General features: G+C 42.3%; 1 protein-coding gene across 4 annotated transcripts in view; it reads left to right on the plus strand.

Annotated features, from left to right (window-relative positions):
• The first annotated feature begins 13,099 nt into the window (after positions 1–13,099).
• TRIM44 (tripartite motif containing 44) overlaps positions 13,100–16,990 on the plus strand; it is a 117,727-nt gene continuing 113,836 nt past the window's right edge. For 2 of the 4 annotated variants that reach the window (XR_008392946.1, XM_053673021.1), the window contains exon 1: positions 13,111–14,121. Coding sequence is in view for 3 of the 4 variants with exons in the window: in XM_053673021.1 (XP_053528996.1) it covers positions 13,453–14,121 (669 nt within the window). In the remaining variant the exon portion in view is untranslated. Of the gene's footprint in view, positions 14,122–16,990 lie in introns of all 4 variants that reach the window. The other 2 variants (XM_037128222.2, XM_037128220.2) reach the window with 2 other exon arrangements.

The following is a 16,990-nucleotide window of genomic DNA, read 5'->3' on the forward strand; positions in this document are numbered from 1 at the left end:
CCAAGAATGATTAAAATTCTGGAGACTGATTTATAAGGGAACAAGAGCAAATGAGTACTGGGAGGTAAAAGCACTTATTGGAGGGATAATTGGGTAAATAGCTTAGAAAGACTGAGAAAAAGCAGGCATTAAATTGTATGATGCAAAGAGTATTGGAGGAGAACATTTGATAAAGGAAAGTCGAGGCGTTCTTCCCGCTGCTTTTGCTTATATGAGAAATGAAACATCAGTTAAGGGCATAAGCACTGAAGTCAGAGGCAGAGACTCAAAGCTTCTCTCTGCCGTGTGCCAGCTGGGTGGCCTTGGACAAGGAACTAAACGTCTATGAGCCTCAACTGTCTCCTCTGCAAATGGCAATGTTAAAAACCTAATTATTCATAAGATGATCATGAGACATCAAGAGGGATAGTGCATCTGATGCACTCAGCGCAGAATCCAGCACATTAAAAGTCCTATGTTTCACTAGTAATGTTTGTGAAGCTACTTCTTAATAGTACTTTATCTTGAACAATGAACAACTTCCAAGGGAATTGTAACAGTCTGGGTTTAGGTATAAGAAATCTAAATCATTGTTCAGCCTGGGAGTGAATCGGAAGTCTGGGAGTTGACAGTTCATCAACATTAACACTAAAAAAAAAAATCTTTAGACTCTGTTTTATGAACTCTAAGATGCACATTTTTCCACATTTTGACATCTCTCAAATTGGGAAGTCTTACAATTCCCAGCATTCTTTTCTTTCGTAGTGCTATATGGAATTCCAATTGGTGGCATCTAAGATTTGATGAAATATGGCCTTAATCATTAAGCTTCCTGGTGCTCTGTTCTGAATAAATAAGCCCAGACAGTTCTGGTCCTCCGATAATTTATAATGTGAGGTGGACTGTGCAAAGAACATTGAAACAACTAAATCAACACTGCACAGAAACAGGCAGGATGGCAGCTGGGTTGTAACCAGGTCCCGGGACGGGGGGAGTTCAGTTACCAGTGGAAGCTGAGGGTATACTGGGTGGCGAGCAAAAAAAAAAAAAAATTCTATTGGGGCTAAATGGAGAGCAGAGAAGGTTTCAAGGCCAGGAGCACACTAAGCATTCACTGGGGAATTCATAGAGTCCATAAACCAAATTGAGAAGAGGGGGGATTGCCTCAGAAATGCAAGTCTAAATATGGACTGTCGGAGCCAACATGTACCCTGGGGATTGTGATGACTGATTCAAAAACTAGTCACAACAATCTTTCCCATATTGCATGCTCTGTGATAATGTGACTTTGAAAGTCTTCAGGAGGTGGAGTCTTTCCCCCAACCCTCGAATCTTGGCTGGCCTGCTTGCTTTGACAAATACTTTATAGTAGAAGTAACACAGTGTGCCATCTGGCCTAGGCCTTGAGAAACTTGGAAGCTTCCATTTCTGCCCTCTCAGAAGCTAGCTGCCATGTAAAGCAGTCTCAATCATCATGTTGGAGAGGCTGTGTAGGGAGAGAATGATCCTAGAGGATGACGGTTCACACAGGGGCTGACAAATATGGCTGCCAAACACGTGAGTGACACCATTCTGGCCGGTCCAGACCCAGCTGAGCACCCAGCTGAAAGCAGCTGCAAGAGCAGCCCCACACAGAGCAGAAGAACTGCCCAGCTCAGCCAAGAAAATTCATAAGACCCTGAAAAACAGTGAATCATTATTGTTTTAAGCCACTAAGTGTTTGAGATTCATTTCACAGAGGAGACTATAAAACAAGTGACCTGCTCTGAGCCACATAGTCCAAAAGTGGCCCAGGTGTGGCAAAATCTCAGATTTCTGCACTCTCAATACACTGCTTTGATCATTAAACCTGGAATAATTATTTTACACAGGTAACAGAGTGCATTTTTCAACTTTTGCTAATGTACGTGAATGTCCTAGCTTGCATGTGCCTGGCTTAATGATAAATACACTCTCATTTAATTCTCACAGTGAGTCTATTAAATAGGTGTGGCACAGCCCCCCACTTTCCAAATAACATAACTGAGGTTAAGTAACATGCACCAGAGTCACCCAGCTAAGTAGGTGGTGGAATCAGGGTTCATACCCAGATCAGTCAGATTCCGAACTACTTGATCTTTTAACCATCGTGATTCACAGCTTCCACTCACTGCAAGGGCCCTTTCCTCAAAAATCAAGTCTTTCTTTCTTCCATTCAGCCCAACTCTGCATCTTATTTCTTAAACGTGCCTCCAGGTCATTATGGATTTCAGAATAAAGCCAGAGTAGACATATATGAATTCTTCTAAGAGTTTTTTCCTCCTTGAGTATTTGCTCGGAGGCAGTAAGACTCTTTCTGAGGAGAGAAATTAAAAAGTCTTGAGTTTTTATCCCACATAAGAACCATAATCAAGGCACTTCGCACCCCACCTTCACTTGCTGTATGTTCCATCAGGATTCAAGGGCTCTTCTCACCCTTAAATTACCTTGTGAAATGAAGGATGGGAATTGTAGGAGTTGTGGTTTAGCAAATTTATGAGTCTTGCTGAGAAAAGAGAGAGAAAATAAGAAAGAGAGGAGGAATGGAAAAGAAGGGATAAACAGGAAGTAAGCTGAACAAGTGAAGGGTAAAATATTGACCTATTATTTTTGGACTAAGAACCTAAGGCTGACCCCCTGGCCACCTTGTCAGGATGACTGCATTCCAGTTTACCCAGGGCCTTTCTGGTCCATGTTAGTGTCCTGGCCTACTTGTCCCTAGTGCTCCATTTCACTCTCAAGGGGTCCCAGTTTGTATGATAAATCATACGGTGATTATAGGGAACTGTTCCACATGGCATGGGGAATGTAGCCCAGCCCCTGACTTGGAAAATCCAGTGGGGAGCGAGTCGGCACATAGGAGCCATGCTCATGGATAGGTTCTCCCATGGGGAATCAGGTCTGCATTGTACCTAGGCTTGCTTTCACTAAAACTCCCTCACCCTGCATTGAGGCAGAAAATGTTTACTGCATATCTTTAAAGTCACTTCCTGACATCTGAGCTAAAACCTCCCAAGTATGGAGTGTAACCAGTTCAAACACTTTTCCCCTTTATCTGCAATATCCTTCTCTTCGATATAATTAGCAACATTTTTCCTTTGTTATCTGTAAAAGGTAATCACCTACAGCGAACCTGTGCATAGTAAATGAGGACCATCCTGGATGTAATGTACCCAGAAAAGCAATAAAAGTCTGTCCAGGCAGGGGCCAGGGCCCTCTCTCTCACTCAGACAGCAGCCATGCCGTCCCTTTTTCTCCACAGGACTTCTGTAGTCCATGTGAATTTGTTTGTCACAGCCACAACACATGGATCCCGAGGGCCGGGTCTGCATCAGGTGACCTCCTCCATCATGGGTCACTCTTAGCCCACTACTTCAGGTTTCATTGGTTAAAATGGGTACTCGATGCTCTGAGAGATTCTGAAGATACCCTGGTCAGCAGATACAGCCCTTGACCTCAATAAGGCCACTGCGCAGTATGAAAGACAGCTTTTGGATGCATGAAACAATAACAGAGGCACACTGGGAGCACTGGTGGGCGACAGCTGGGGAAGAGCATTGGCAGTGCATTACGGACAGAGGGGGTAGCAAGTGCAAAGACGTGGACATGCAGAAGGCATGGCATGGCTTAGACAACCACAGTAACCAATCCCCCCTCCTGGCCAAGTGTAAGGCAAGATTCTCCCCCAAATCATTTTTCGGAAAAGGGTCATGTTATATCTTATTTTTTTACAAAGTCTCATTTTGTGGAGTGATCTCCTGGTTACTTTATTTTAAATAAAATAAATTACTTTGGGGGGAATAAAATGAAATTATTTGAGAGAGAGAGAGAGAGAGAGAGAGAGAGGATCTAAACACATTGCATAGTTAGTACTGTTCCCTGCCTGGGATATGTGCTCAAAATTGTTAGTAGTACATTTCATTATAAACTGATGTTTTAAAGACAATTTTTAAAAAATAGCACAAGACTACACCATGAAGAATACATATATACATTTATAGGAGACTCTTTGAAATGTCCTACTGTTAAATAAAGGGGTACGGATGGGGGTGGGTGGCTAGCTTGCGATGAAAATTCCAGTGGCAGCATCCCCACAGTTTCAAACAGTTCTGTATATGACAAACAACAAACAAAGCTGTAAAGACAATATGCTCTGAAAATCGGCATCCTGTGACTCAAAGAGCGAACTCAGTGATGACAAAGACAAATACTATTGTCAGAGCCACCAATAAAGAGTCAGAATATAATTATTTCATGAAATTTGAGAGACAAAAGGAGTCAATATTTATACGTTAGTATTTCATGTAATAATTTAAAATGTTTAAATTAATATGTTAGCTATTTCAAGTATACATTTAAAATTTTCAGCTACATCCCCAGACATTTATATAGATTCAAGTTGTCCATTGAGTTTTTATGGGTGGTCCTCCCACAGAAAATGGGGAAATTATCTTACATCTAGGGTCACTAAAGGCTTAGCATTTATGATAGTTTGTTCTATTAGGGAGCAGCCTGTGGAGCTGGGGGAGTAGCAGGAGATGAAGTTAGAGAGATGGGCAGGTGGTCAAAGCAGGGAAGACATTGTATAACATTCCAAGTCTGCAGTAGGCAATAGAAATCTACTGATGAAGGTTCTTAAGATCGATATATCTTAGTTAAATTTGCATTTTGGAGAAATTATTACAGTGACAATGTACAGGGGGAACCAGAAATGTAAGAATGTCAACTTATACTGGAAATACAAGTACACTAGAAGTAGCAATCTCAACAATCTTGTTTTGTGCATCCTCAGAGCCAAAGACTGCCTGGCCCATGCAAAGCAATCAAAACTTATTAAATGAGTGAGTGAGTGGATGAATGGCCCACTGTGAAACTACCCATTCTCACCCTTCATTTCACCCTCATCAGAAGAGGCTATCTCAAGAGTTTCCAGGATAACTCAACTTTCTATTGTGTCTATGCTCCCTCAGGTTTATCTGACTTTTTCCTGAACTGAAGCCAATTCTTCAAATCAATTCCACTTCTCTAATGCTTCTTCATTATAGACTAAATGACAACTGTTGTAACAGGGTGCAGCCAAGGGGAGGCCCCAAATAGGAATTTGTAATGAGGTCTAGGAAATATTAGAAAAATATATGTGTGTAGGATGTCCTCACCCCCGCAAGTCTGAGCTGAGGGATGGGATGCATAGAGCAGGGCCATTGAGAGTTGTCTTGAATAGCAACAGTTTTGCAGCTAACCCCTAGAATGGTCATTTAACATATCTATAACCCCTAACTGGTCTCATGGATGTGTTAGATAGCTGTGACCATGCTTTGAGCCAGGGGGATGGGAGTGACTTCAACCCATGACGTACCTGGGAGGCAACTCCCCGTAGTTACAGCACCTGCATAAGAGCTTGGAGATGATTGGCTCCATGCCACAGGGCCACACCTGCAGGGACTTACTATGGCAGCCCAGTAAAGCTGGAACGTACAGGAATGCTGGCAGCTGTGGCCAATTGTGGACGGAGTTGGAAATGGTGTGGCAGGGGAAGATTGGCGCTGGGATTTAAACCCAGGCTCGGCAGCCATGCAGGTTTTTTGGGGGACCATGTGGCTTGGGCAGAGAAGAACCACAGACTTCTACTTCTTTTCCTGAGATACGGTACCCCAGACTAGGCAAAGGGGAGGAGGAAGGACTGTGTGCATTTGTGGGTATTCTAAGGGACTTTGGGATCTCAGTGAAGACATTAAGTCACTAGTCTTAAATTTTTATAACTCTTTGAATAAATAATCCCTTTCCTTTTCACCAATCTCTGGCATTGAGAGACATTTTTCCCTGGTGGCAGGCAAGGAAAACCTAGTATGGGGCGGGGGGGACATGGAGCACAAGGGGGGTCCATTCAGTAATAGTATATCATTCACCCGCCCCCTGGTCTGTTCTGTAACACTATGAAGATATATCACCTTAACAATGTTTTTAAAAGGTACCACTTTCAGGGAGCATACTTCAAAGGAGTAAGTCACCTGTTTACTTACCCCTCCCCCTTAATCAGTTCATCATGGTAACTCACATAAGACAAATTTCTTCATTCATGGTTAGAATTAAAAATTGAGTGAGGATACTGAGAAAACTATTTCACTCTACAGAAAAAAAATTAACTTGGCTCTCTATCTCAAATCATATACAAAGGTGACCTCTAGATGGACCACAGTGTGAAAAGTAAAACCATAGAGATGAAAGAAAAAGATGTTGGAGTACAGATGTATGATTCGGGGGCACAGCAGGACTTCTTAAACAGGATGAATTTGACCACATCAGAACATGAGCTCTCTGTTCAAAAAAGACCTCAGTACAGACAATGTCATGTCGATGGCCCAGTGACAGGTCAGGAGAGGATACTTGCAATGTCTAAAACTGACCTGAGGTAATATCTGGAGGGTACCGGAAAATCCGGCAAAACAATAAGAGAACAACAGAGAATGCGACCAAAAATAGGCAAAAGCTAAAAATAGGCTCTTCACTAGGGAAATATATTTCTAGGCCCAACATGGAACCACTCCTGCTCAGGGTGCCATGCCAGCAACATGAACTTTGATGTCCCTGTAAATGCACTGCTCGGCCAGAAAACAAAGGTTGTTCGATCAGCCAACAAAAACTTAAGCCAACTCTGGGCTCTATGCTTATTTCCTGGTTCCTTGGTTTTTCTAAATAAGGTCAGATATGCAGCCCCAGCCCTGTTCCTCATCGCTGCTCCCAACGTTCTACAAAGCTCACTCTTGCCCCAAATCTCTCTGGAAGCGCGCTCTGCTGCCTGTGAGGCACTGCACTCCCCCAGTCCGTGGATGTTTTCCCTTGAATAAAGGGTGCCAAACTCATGACTGAGTTCTTTTAGCTTTGACATTTGGTATCATGTAGCTAGGGTATAAAAAAACTATTCATCTCTAAAAGTAACCCAAGAAATGCAGTAAAACCACAATGAGTTATCAAATTACAGCAATTTACCATTAAATTGACAAAAAAATAGAATTTCAGATAATACTAAATGTCAAAGAATGAATATGCAAGATTTTAACAATCATAGCATTAGGTAAAAAAAAAACAGAAATCAGTTTTGAGTGTATGTTTGTAGACTTTAACACATACATACACGCAATTGAATACTTCTTAAAGATACATGTATATTCAAGGACATTTATCAACCATATCAGAGAATTTCTGTGGGGAAAAGTTGCAGGAATAGGAGTGGGGTTTGGCAATAGAGGAAAAATAAAGTCAAATTAAAATGAAATGAAGTAAGAAAGCTGCCTTGCACGAACTGAAGTTATCATCTGAGTGCTTTGATTAACTAGCCTATCTGTACCTGGGTTCCTAAATAAATAAAATTAACGGAGGGCTCGAACCTTGGGGAGATTTTCCTTCACAACCCCTGGTCTACAAGGGCAGGGCACTAACTGCTGAAATGCAGTCTTTCATGATTTCCTGTACACAGGTGACTGCTTTGCCACCTGGAGTAATGGAAGGCAAATTTAGGGAGTTTTCTCACTCCCCCAAATTACTGATTTTACAAGTGATTAAGTGTCCTTCTTATTCCCTGCAGCCCACTCAGATGAAAGTTGGGACCACCCGTAAGAAAGCATTTACAAAGAGAGGAGTTTAAAAAACATCCTTTTGCCAAAAAGAATTAATATCACCCAGGGGTTAGGGAGCTGGCTGGAAGACCAGAGAGGAAGTCAGAGATTAACCCAAATTGACTGGATGTTCTTTTAAATAACTCTCTTGGCATTTAGTTTCCACACTGTTAAAGCTGAGGCATGCACAGGCAGGCACTTTGTAAAAAAGTATTTGAAGAAAACGGAAACGAGTGCCAATGGAATTCTTGAGGCCAATGAAATGGTGGTTATAAAAATGAGGTATTTTTATTATTTGTTGTGGTTATGGAATTAACACCATTTAGCAAGTAACATACTAAATGAATGTACTGAAAGTGAAGTACCTCGATCGGAGCTTATCTGGAGTTACCTTTACTTATTTTTTAAGGGGTTGGGGGTGTTTAGAGCATTATAATATTAAAAGGCAGTGAACCATTCACTTGTGAGAACTGAATGAAATAAAAATATTCAGAAGAGTGTTGGGCTGAGGAATCATTTGGGTATCTATCTTCAATAAGCTTCTGAGGAACAAAAAGGGTCAGGCTCGCCCATCAAGCTTTCATTCTTTATATTTTGGCAGAGTTGGGATTGGCTTGAGGATATATTTCACTGCACTGGTTTGAATAGGATAAGATGTTAGCTAATATGATAACAGCATGAGATGAGCTTTAGGGGATTTCAGGGGCTTGGGCTAGGGGGAAGGAAATCAGTCACTGAAGTGACAATCTAATGACATCATAAGAATGGGACCAACTCAGGGAGCACAAACACTTCCAGCCAAGCAGTGGACTTGTAAATTCCACCGTGTTCTCTCAATTTTAGAGCGTTGGGTTTGTTTGTTTTTTTTTTAATTAGATGTACTATGTTATGAATCTTACTAAATCCAGTTTGTCTCTTTGAAACAGGTGAAGGGGACAGAAATTGATTTCATGGCTGGAAGGAAAAGACGGTTAAGGTTACTGAGAAGCAGTCAGGCAACTGAGGGGTATACCCTGTTCAATCCACAGGCGAACGTGGTAAAATCGACTCAGATAGCTTCACATTTGAGTCCCGATTCAGCCACCTTCTGGCTGACTAACATTTAACAAGTCTTTTCACCTCTCTGAACATAGGCTTCCACATGTGTGGTGAGTTCAAATGTCTAATAACTCAAGAGCTATCATCCACATAATTAGCAGACACCAGATTATTTTAATAATAACTGACCGTTCAGTTCTCAAAGTCCCACATGCACTCACGAAACAGCCTCAAAGGTTAGCTGCCTTGTCCCCACAGCTGCTGCCTGCTGACCATCCTGGAAATGCCTAACAGCTGTGACTAACCTGATGCGCAGGCAATGCTAACGTCAAGTGTGGTGGTTTGCCCCACAAAGGGCTCAGAGTTTGGAGGTCATTTATTATTAATTAACAGACAATAATGCATATGATACTATAGAGAGTAAGGTGTTTCCATAACAAAAACCTAAACTGTTGGAGTGGCTTTGGAACTGGGCAGTTGGAGAAGCTGGAAGGACTTGGAGGAGAGTAATGAAGAGTTATAGAAACTGCTAGAAGAATTCTGATGCCCTTTGAAATACGGTAGATTAATGCTTAAGGGGGAATAAGAAAAATGTGACTAGAAACTGGAGGAATAGGGTCCTTGTTAGGCAGCAGCAGGCTGTTTAGCAACACTATCACCTGCAGTAAATGTATAAAGTAGACAATGCGCCTAATTAATTGGGTGTTCTAACTAAGTACATTGCCAGGTAGAGTGCTGAAGGTGCTGACTGATGCCATATTTCTGATTATTAAAAAATGTGAGAAGAAAGAAATAACCTAAAGGACTTAAAAAAAAAAGGGATCCAGAACTTGCTAGATTTGAATATCCCCATCTTCTTTAAATGACAATGCTAAAGTGAAGAAATGGCTTCCAGTCAAAAATAAACTCCAGGAAACTGCAAGGAAAACACCATCAAATGATGAAGCTAAGAGTGTAGCTGTAAACCCCTTTGTTCATACCTCAAAAAGATCTACAGTAGTGATTCAGAGAATCATTCAGACAAACGATATGGCTTCAAAGAAGCTTATTAGTGTTGTACTTGAGCAGTTTCAGGAGAAGGACCCTCCACAGTAGACTTTGGGATATGATTTTTGTCCAATGAAGCAGTGCCCCAGTTAGATTCATAGGTGACTCACAACATTTTTAAAGGAATTATATTGGCAGAGACAATGCCAGCATGGAATGAATGGAACAGAGAGAGAACAAAATGAAAAGGGGCCTTTAAATCGCCTATATTCTACTGGCAGAAAGCAGACTGACAAATTATATAGCTGCAAACATGGTCTACTTTTTATAGAAAAGGAAGGATGACTCAGAGTGGAATCAAGAGCTTGAAGGGTGAAGTCAAAAGCCATGGAAAGTCATTCCTGAGCAGAAGTAGAATTGAGCTCTAACTGAGGAACTTCTAACGTGTGACCAACTGAATTTCAGGATTACTGTAGTGTCTTATCTTCAGTTAAACAGGAGTGTTTGTACCAGTCATTCTAAACCTGTGTCATCATTGTATGTTGGTATTGTGAAGGAAAACTAGTATTCAGATGGAGAGGAGCTACACTCAAGGAGCTGCATTTAAGACACTTCACCGAGCCACTTCATCCACACCTGGACCCGATTTAGATAAGATTCTGTACTTTGAACTGATGCAATGAGTTGAGACATTGGGGATCTTAGGTGGAAGTGAATGTGTTTTACATTTGAGAGAGATGTGAATAGTTGAAGGCAAAAGGGCAAAATATGGTAGTCAGACTCAAAGATGGCCCCAAAGATCCCCACTTCTTGGTATTCATGCTCTTTGTATAATCCCCTCCCACGATGAATAGAGCTGATCTCTGTAACTAATGAACTGTTTTAGAAATGATGATGTAGGACTTCTGAGCTTAGGTGAGAAGACATCGAATCTTCCATCTTGCCCTCTTTTGGATCAGTTGCTTTGGGAGAATTCAACTGCCATGTCATGAGGACACTAAAGCAACCCAGTAGAACGTGGCTGCCAACAGCCACGTAAGTGGGCCACCTTAGAAGCAAATCCTGCAAGTCACCCCTTAAAGTGCCTATAGCTCCAGCCAGCATCTTCACTGAGATCTTTTGAGACACCTTGAGTTTGACCAATCAGCTGAGCCACTCCCATATTCCTGGCTCACAGAATGTGTGAGGTAATAAATGTTTATTGCTTAAGCTACTATGTTTTGAGGTAATTTTCTATGCAGTAATAGGTTAATATAACAAGGTTCCTATCTCTGGATGCTGCCAAAGATTCCGATTCCATGGGGAATCACACTGTTCTGATTTCTGTTCAAAGGATTACAGGTCTGTCTCATTGAGTCTGCCATACCTCATGACCAGAACTTTATAAAGTCCCTTTTTAGCAGTTCCATCAGCTTCTGCCTCTAAACCCTCTTATCAGGGAAGGCTCAAAAAAGAAATGTGAAGTGTCAGATACTGAACTGCACAGAATGATATTTTTACTTTCTGTCAGGTAAAACTAAGTAACAACATTAATGTCAACAAAAAGACACCCTTCCTTCTCCACCAAAGATCTTGGACACACACGCACACACAAAATTGTTTATGGTAAAACTAAGTACAATAACGTCAACAAAAAGACATCCTTCCTTCTCCACCAAAGATCTTGGACACACACATATACACCCACAAATTGTTTTAAGACATTAAAAATTGTTTTCAGTGAAAAAATTTAAATGTTATAACATTATGTTTGTAAAAAACTATTTCCTTGTAAGCTCGGAGAGGCGGAAATTAGTATACCTAGAGAATTGTGTTTCTTCAAGCAAGAAATACAATTCTCTAGGTATACTAATGTTGATGTTTGAGTTGACATTTGTTGAATATTTTTTTCAGAATGGTGCATCAATCCTGTTTTCAATGCAGACATAGAAATAATTTCCAGAAAAATGAACTGGAAAGAAATAAAAATGTGTATTGAATTGGGGGAAGAAAAACTTTCTTTTTTTCCAACATTTTATAGAATTGTTTTAGGTTATAAAAAACCAAAGATTTCTAAAATAATAATAATAATAATAATAATAATAATAATAATAAATCTCTAACAAAAGCTGCACAGAGAGCAAGTATACAATATACATGGAGACACTAAAAATTACTTTAAATGATTTTTATATCACCCCATCCTCTGGCATTTTTGTGATGTTCATCTGAAAATTCAAGCTCAAAATTCTCCAAGGGAGTCCATGGAAAACATTCTTCTCAACCACATCTCAGCCTCTCCTGGCACTAGGTTAGAATGTCCTTTTTCTCTTACCAACACAAAACAAAAGCTCTTCAATGACCTGGGGGCACAGATATGGGGTAGAGCTGGGGGGCTGATTACACTACCAGCAGCCAGCCAAAAAATGCTTAATGTGTTAAAAAATATGTTTAAACCCTTTCAAAGGGTCATTATGTCCATTAAATATAATCCGTACCAATAATAATAGTTAAAGTATAGTGAAAACTTCTACAAGGCAGGCACCTTCACATTTCATCCACAAAACAGCCTCATGAAATAGGCATTACCATGATTTCCACTTTGCCTACATACCTTTTTAAAAGTGGAAAACAGGAAGATCAATTAAATTCTCCATGGTCACTAAGTCAACAAATTGTATTATCAAGATTTGGGAGTCTTTGGGTATTGGATTTCCAACCCCCCCCCCCTTGTAAAGAGCCACAAAAAAGATCTAGACCAATTCTTGGCACTTTAGTATTGGTTAATAAATAACAGTCCCCATCTTATGGAACCCAATCTGAACTTAAACAGTCTCCTCACATAAGGGAAAATGACTGCACGCTTGAACTCTCGTTTGATCAATACTGTCTCTTCAGCTACCTCACTCGAGATCTCAGCCAAACCCATGGTAGACTCTCAGAAAAAAAAAAAGGTACAAAGGTTGTCACCCTATAGGTTCTGAGCCCCTCGGAGCCAGGATGCAAATAGACTTTGCAAATAGACAAAGTATAATATTGCTTTGGATCGAAAATGTCTGTTTGCTCAAGCTGACTCTGAGATTCCCTGAGCCTAGGAGAACAAACACAATCCTTCCCAGGGCCCTCTGGAAATCCCAGGCGCTCGGGTTCATTCTGGTAAACAACATTCGGTCCTGGCACCTTCCAGGGCACGCAGCAGCGGGGACTTGGGGGGATGGGGGAATCGGTGACAAATGGGAAGGAGACTGAAATACACACGTACACCTGCCTAGTGGCCTTGACAAGTGGGACTGACACCTCTAGGGAGGAAGGGGGTAGGCGGGGCCCAATTCCCGCCTCTGGAGTGAGGGAGGCCTCCTCCATTCTCCCCTCCTTCCAGGGATGCGGAGCCCCCGCAGGAGTCGCAGAAAAGGGCCATTGCCACTTTAAATGACTCAGGAAGTGAAAGGAGCCCGCCTGACAGGGAAAGGGAAAGTGGAACCGGGGCGGCGCGGTGCGGAGATCTCGCAGGGGCAGCTGGAGGCCGAGCAGGTTGTGCGGCGTGGGGCCGACACGGGCGCGGGCCGCCGCGCCGGAAGTGGCCGGGCGGCCGGGGAAGCACCGCCTGCGCCCCCGAGCTTGCAGCCCGCGGGAAGGCTCTCTGCTCCTGGGCCGGGTGGGGGCTGCTGGGAGCAGGCAGCACCGGCTTCGCCGCGGCCCCAGGCCCGCACGGAGACACTGCACGGGGCCAAGCGGGGTCCGGGACTCGGACCGGGTGGAGAGGAGGACGTGAGGGGGCCGCGAAGGCCGGGCGGCGAGCTCGGAGGCCCCACGACCTGGGCCTCGTCCCCGCACCCACATGGCCTCCGGAGGGGGCGCGGCCTTGGAGGAGCTGCCGCACGATGGCACGTGTGATCAGTGCGAGCCCGACGAGGCTCCCGGGGCCGAGGAAGTGTGCAGAGAATGCGGCTTCTGCTACTGCCGCCGCCACGCAGAGGCGCACAGGCAGAAGTTCCCTGGGCACCACCTGGCCGAGTATGTCCACGGTGCCCAGGCCTGGACCTCCCGAGTCCAGGAGGAAGGCCAGGGGAAGGAAGGCGTGGAGGCCGAGGTGGGGAATGAGAGAGATGTAGGGATCGAGGCGGGGGAGCAGAGTGAGGAGTCCGAGGAGGACAGTGAGTCCGAAGAAGAGAGCGAGACCGAGGAAGAGAGTGAGGAGGAGAGTGAGGAGAGTGAAGAAGACAGTGAGGAAGAAATGGAGGATGAGCAAGAGAGCGAGGTGGAGGAAGACAACCATGAAGATGGAGAATCTGAGGCTGAGGGAGAAACTGAGGCAGAAAGTGAATTTGACCCAGAAATAGAAATGGAAGCAGAGAGAGTGGCCAAGAGGAAGTGTCCAGACCATGGGCTTGATTTGAGCACCTATTGCCAGGAAGATAAACAGCTCATTTGTGTCCTGTGTCCAGTCATTGGGGCTCACCAGGGCCACCAACTTTCCACCTTAGATGAAGCCTTCGAAGAGCTAAGAGTAAGTATTGGGCATTCAGAACAGAGGCCTAAAGGTCAGGACACCTGGGTTTTGACTCAGGTGGCGTGGTCGTGGCCATGTTCACTTTCATCGTGTCCCTAAGAAGCTCATTATTCAGCTTGTTGGGAGCAGGGCTTATTCATCTTTTTGGTTGACCTCAGAGAGTCAGATGAAAGTTCTGATCCAAGAAAAACACGTGTACACGAAATCTAGGAGACAGTGCCCGGAGAATTGCAAGCCTTTGGTCTCGGCATCCCAAATAAAGCATTTCTTGGGAGTTTCGGCCTCACTTAAGCTGATTCCCACACCAGCACCATTATGGAGATTGTGCCTTGACTTAGGGCTCTTGATAAGGCAACCTCTTTGCCTGCTTGGAAACATGGGAAACCATGGTTTTGCCAAATGAATCCAAGCAGGCCATGATTCCCCAAGGTTTGGGTTTTGATAATAACTTCAAGGGTGTGCTGACTTCCTTTTAGATCTTTCGTGTTTGATACCTGTTTGGAAGGGAGGATGAGCAGGTGGACGCAAAAATTGGGATGGGAGTGGGGGTCCTCAATCCTCCATCTTTTGTAAGAGGAACTTGCTGTTTCCCTAGAACAGTGTTTGGAAAGTACATGGTAGGCATTAATAAATATTTGTTGAATGAATGAATTTGCAGCTGACTTGCCTTTTATTTAAGTTGTGGGTGTATATACTCAGTGTGAGAAACTGCTGGCATTAACCAGGGAGGAATGGTGGAGTGGAGTGATCAGTTTATTAAGTGATGGGTTCCATTGGTGAATGTTGGCATCTTAGGACCCCCTTTGATCCTATAAGTAACCTTGCAGTTGCTGGCACTGAGATAACAAACACTTTGATAATTAAAATACCTGATTTTATGAAGAGTTTCCCTTTTTTATTGTAAAATGCACAAAGTGTGTAAAAATATAAGTCCAGTCTAACAAGTAATTATAAAGCAAACACTGATGTAACCTCCACTCATTAAGAAATAGAGCATTAGCAGTATTGAAGCCCCATGCCCTTTTCTAGTTGTAACCATCTCCCTTCCCCTTAAGTAACAATTGTCCTGACTTTTGTAGTGATAATGTGCCTGCTTATCTTTTTACTTTACTACATATGTATGCATTCCTAAACTTATTTGAACTTGGCAGACTGGTATCATATTGTTATCATGCATTCTTTGGAGTTTTACTTCCTTTTTTTCAACATTATATTTGTGAGATTCATCTGGCAGGTGGCTGTGGTTTGTTCATTTTCATTGTTGTATAGAATTTCATCTTACGAATGTGCCACAAGTTACCTATTCTGTCAATATTGAACATTTGATACCCAGATTCTGGAGTTTCTGGCCATTATTTAAAGATGTTTGTATAAACATTCTTGTTCATGTCTTCCAATGGACATCTGCATATATTTAAATGAAATTATAAACCTAAGAGCATAATTTTGGGGTCATAGGCTATGAATATCTAATATTACCAGATGCTGTCAACTCTTTTCTAAAGTAGTTGTACCAATTTGCTTTGCCACAAAGAATGTTTGAGAGGTCTTGTTCTGTATCTGCACCAAGACTTGCTGTTACGGAATTTTTAATTTTTGTCAGTCTTGTGAATACTGGTATCTTCTTGTGGTTTACATTTTAATTCCTCTGGTTACTGACAACTTTGAGTATCTTGCATTTCTTCTTTTAAAGTGCCCATTCAGGCCTTTGCTCCCTTTTCTATTGGGTTGTCTATCTTTTTCTCACTAGTTTATAGGAGTTTTTATACATTTATTTCTGACTTCTTTGTTGTTTATATGGGTTGCAAGATTCGTCTACTCTATTTTCTCTTTCCCTTTTTAGAAATTTGTGCCTTGAATGAAGTTCTTCATTTTAATGTAGTAAAATTTATTAAGAAATTTCTCTTTTTTTTTTTTACATTTTATTGCCAATTTATTATTTTTTTTATTGATTATGCCATTACATTTGCTCTATTCCCCCCTCCCTTCCCCTCCACCCTCCATACCCCTCCCCCACCATTTCCCCCCTTAGTTCATGAACATGTGTCTCAATTTCTTTAGATTCTGTATTTCCCCTACTATTCTTACCCTCCCCCTATGTATTTTCTATCTACTGTCTATGCTACTTATTTTCTGTACCTTCTCCCCCCTTCCCCTCCTCCCACTCCCCTATTGCTAACCCTCCCTGAGATCTTCATTTCTATGGTTCTGCTCCTGATCTAGCTATCCTCTTAGTTTGCTTTTGTTTTAGGTGTGGTTGTTACTAACTGTGAGTTTGCTGTCCTTTCACTGTTCATCTTTTTTATCTTCTTTTTCTTAGGTAAGTCCCTTTAGCATTTCATATAATAAGGGCTTGGTGATGATGAACTCCTTGAATTTGGTCTTATCTGAGAAGCACTTTATCTGTCCTTCCATTCTAAATGAAAGTTTTGCTGGGTAGAGCAATCTTGGTTGTAGATCTTTGGTTTTCATGACTTGGAATACCTCTTTCCAGCCCCTTCTTGCCTGTAAGGTCTGTTTTGAGAAATCAGCTGACAGTCTGATGGGAACTCCTTTGTAGGTGACTGTCCCCTTAGCTCTTGCTGCTTCTAAGATTCTCTCCTTCATTTTAATCTTGGCTAATGTAATTATGATGTGCCTTGGTGTGTTCCTTCTTGAGTCCAACTTCTTTGGGACTCTCTGAGCTTCCTGGATTTCTCGGAAGTCTATTTCCTTTGCCATCTTGGGGAAATTCTCCTTTATTATTTGTTCAAATAATTTTTCAACTGGTGGTTGTGCCTTTCCCCCCTTCTGGTACCCCTATAATTCGGATGTTGGAACGTTTAAAGATGTCCTGGAGGTTCCTAATCTTCTCCTCATTTTTCTG

Source organism: Artibeus jamaicensis, unplaced genomic scaffold, assembly GCF_021234435.1.
Source record: "Artibeus jamaicensis isolate MK-2021 breed Jamaican fruit bat unplaced genomic scaffold, CSHL_Jam_final contig_797, whole genome shotgun sequence".
Lineage (NCBI taxonomy): Eukaryota > Metazoa > Chordata > Mammalia > Chiroptera > Phyllostomidae > Artibeus > Artibeus jamaicensis.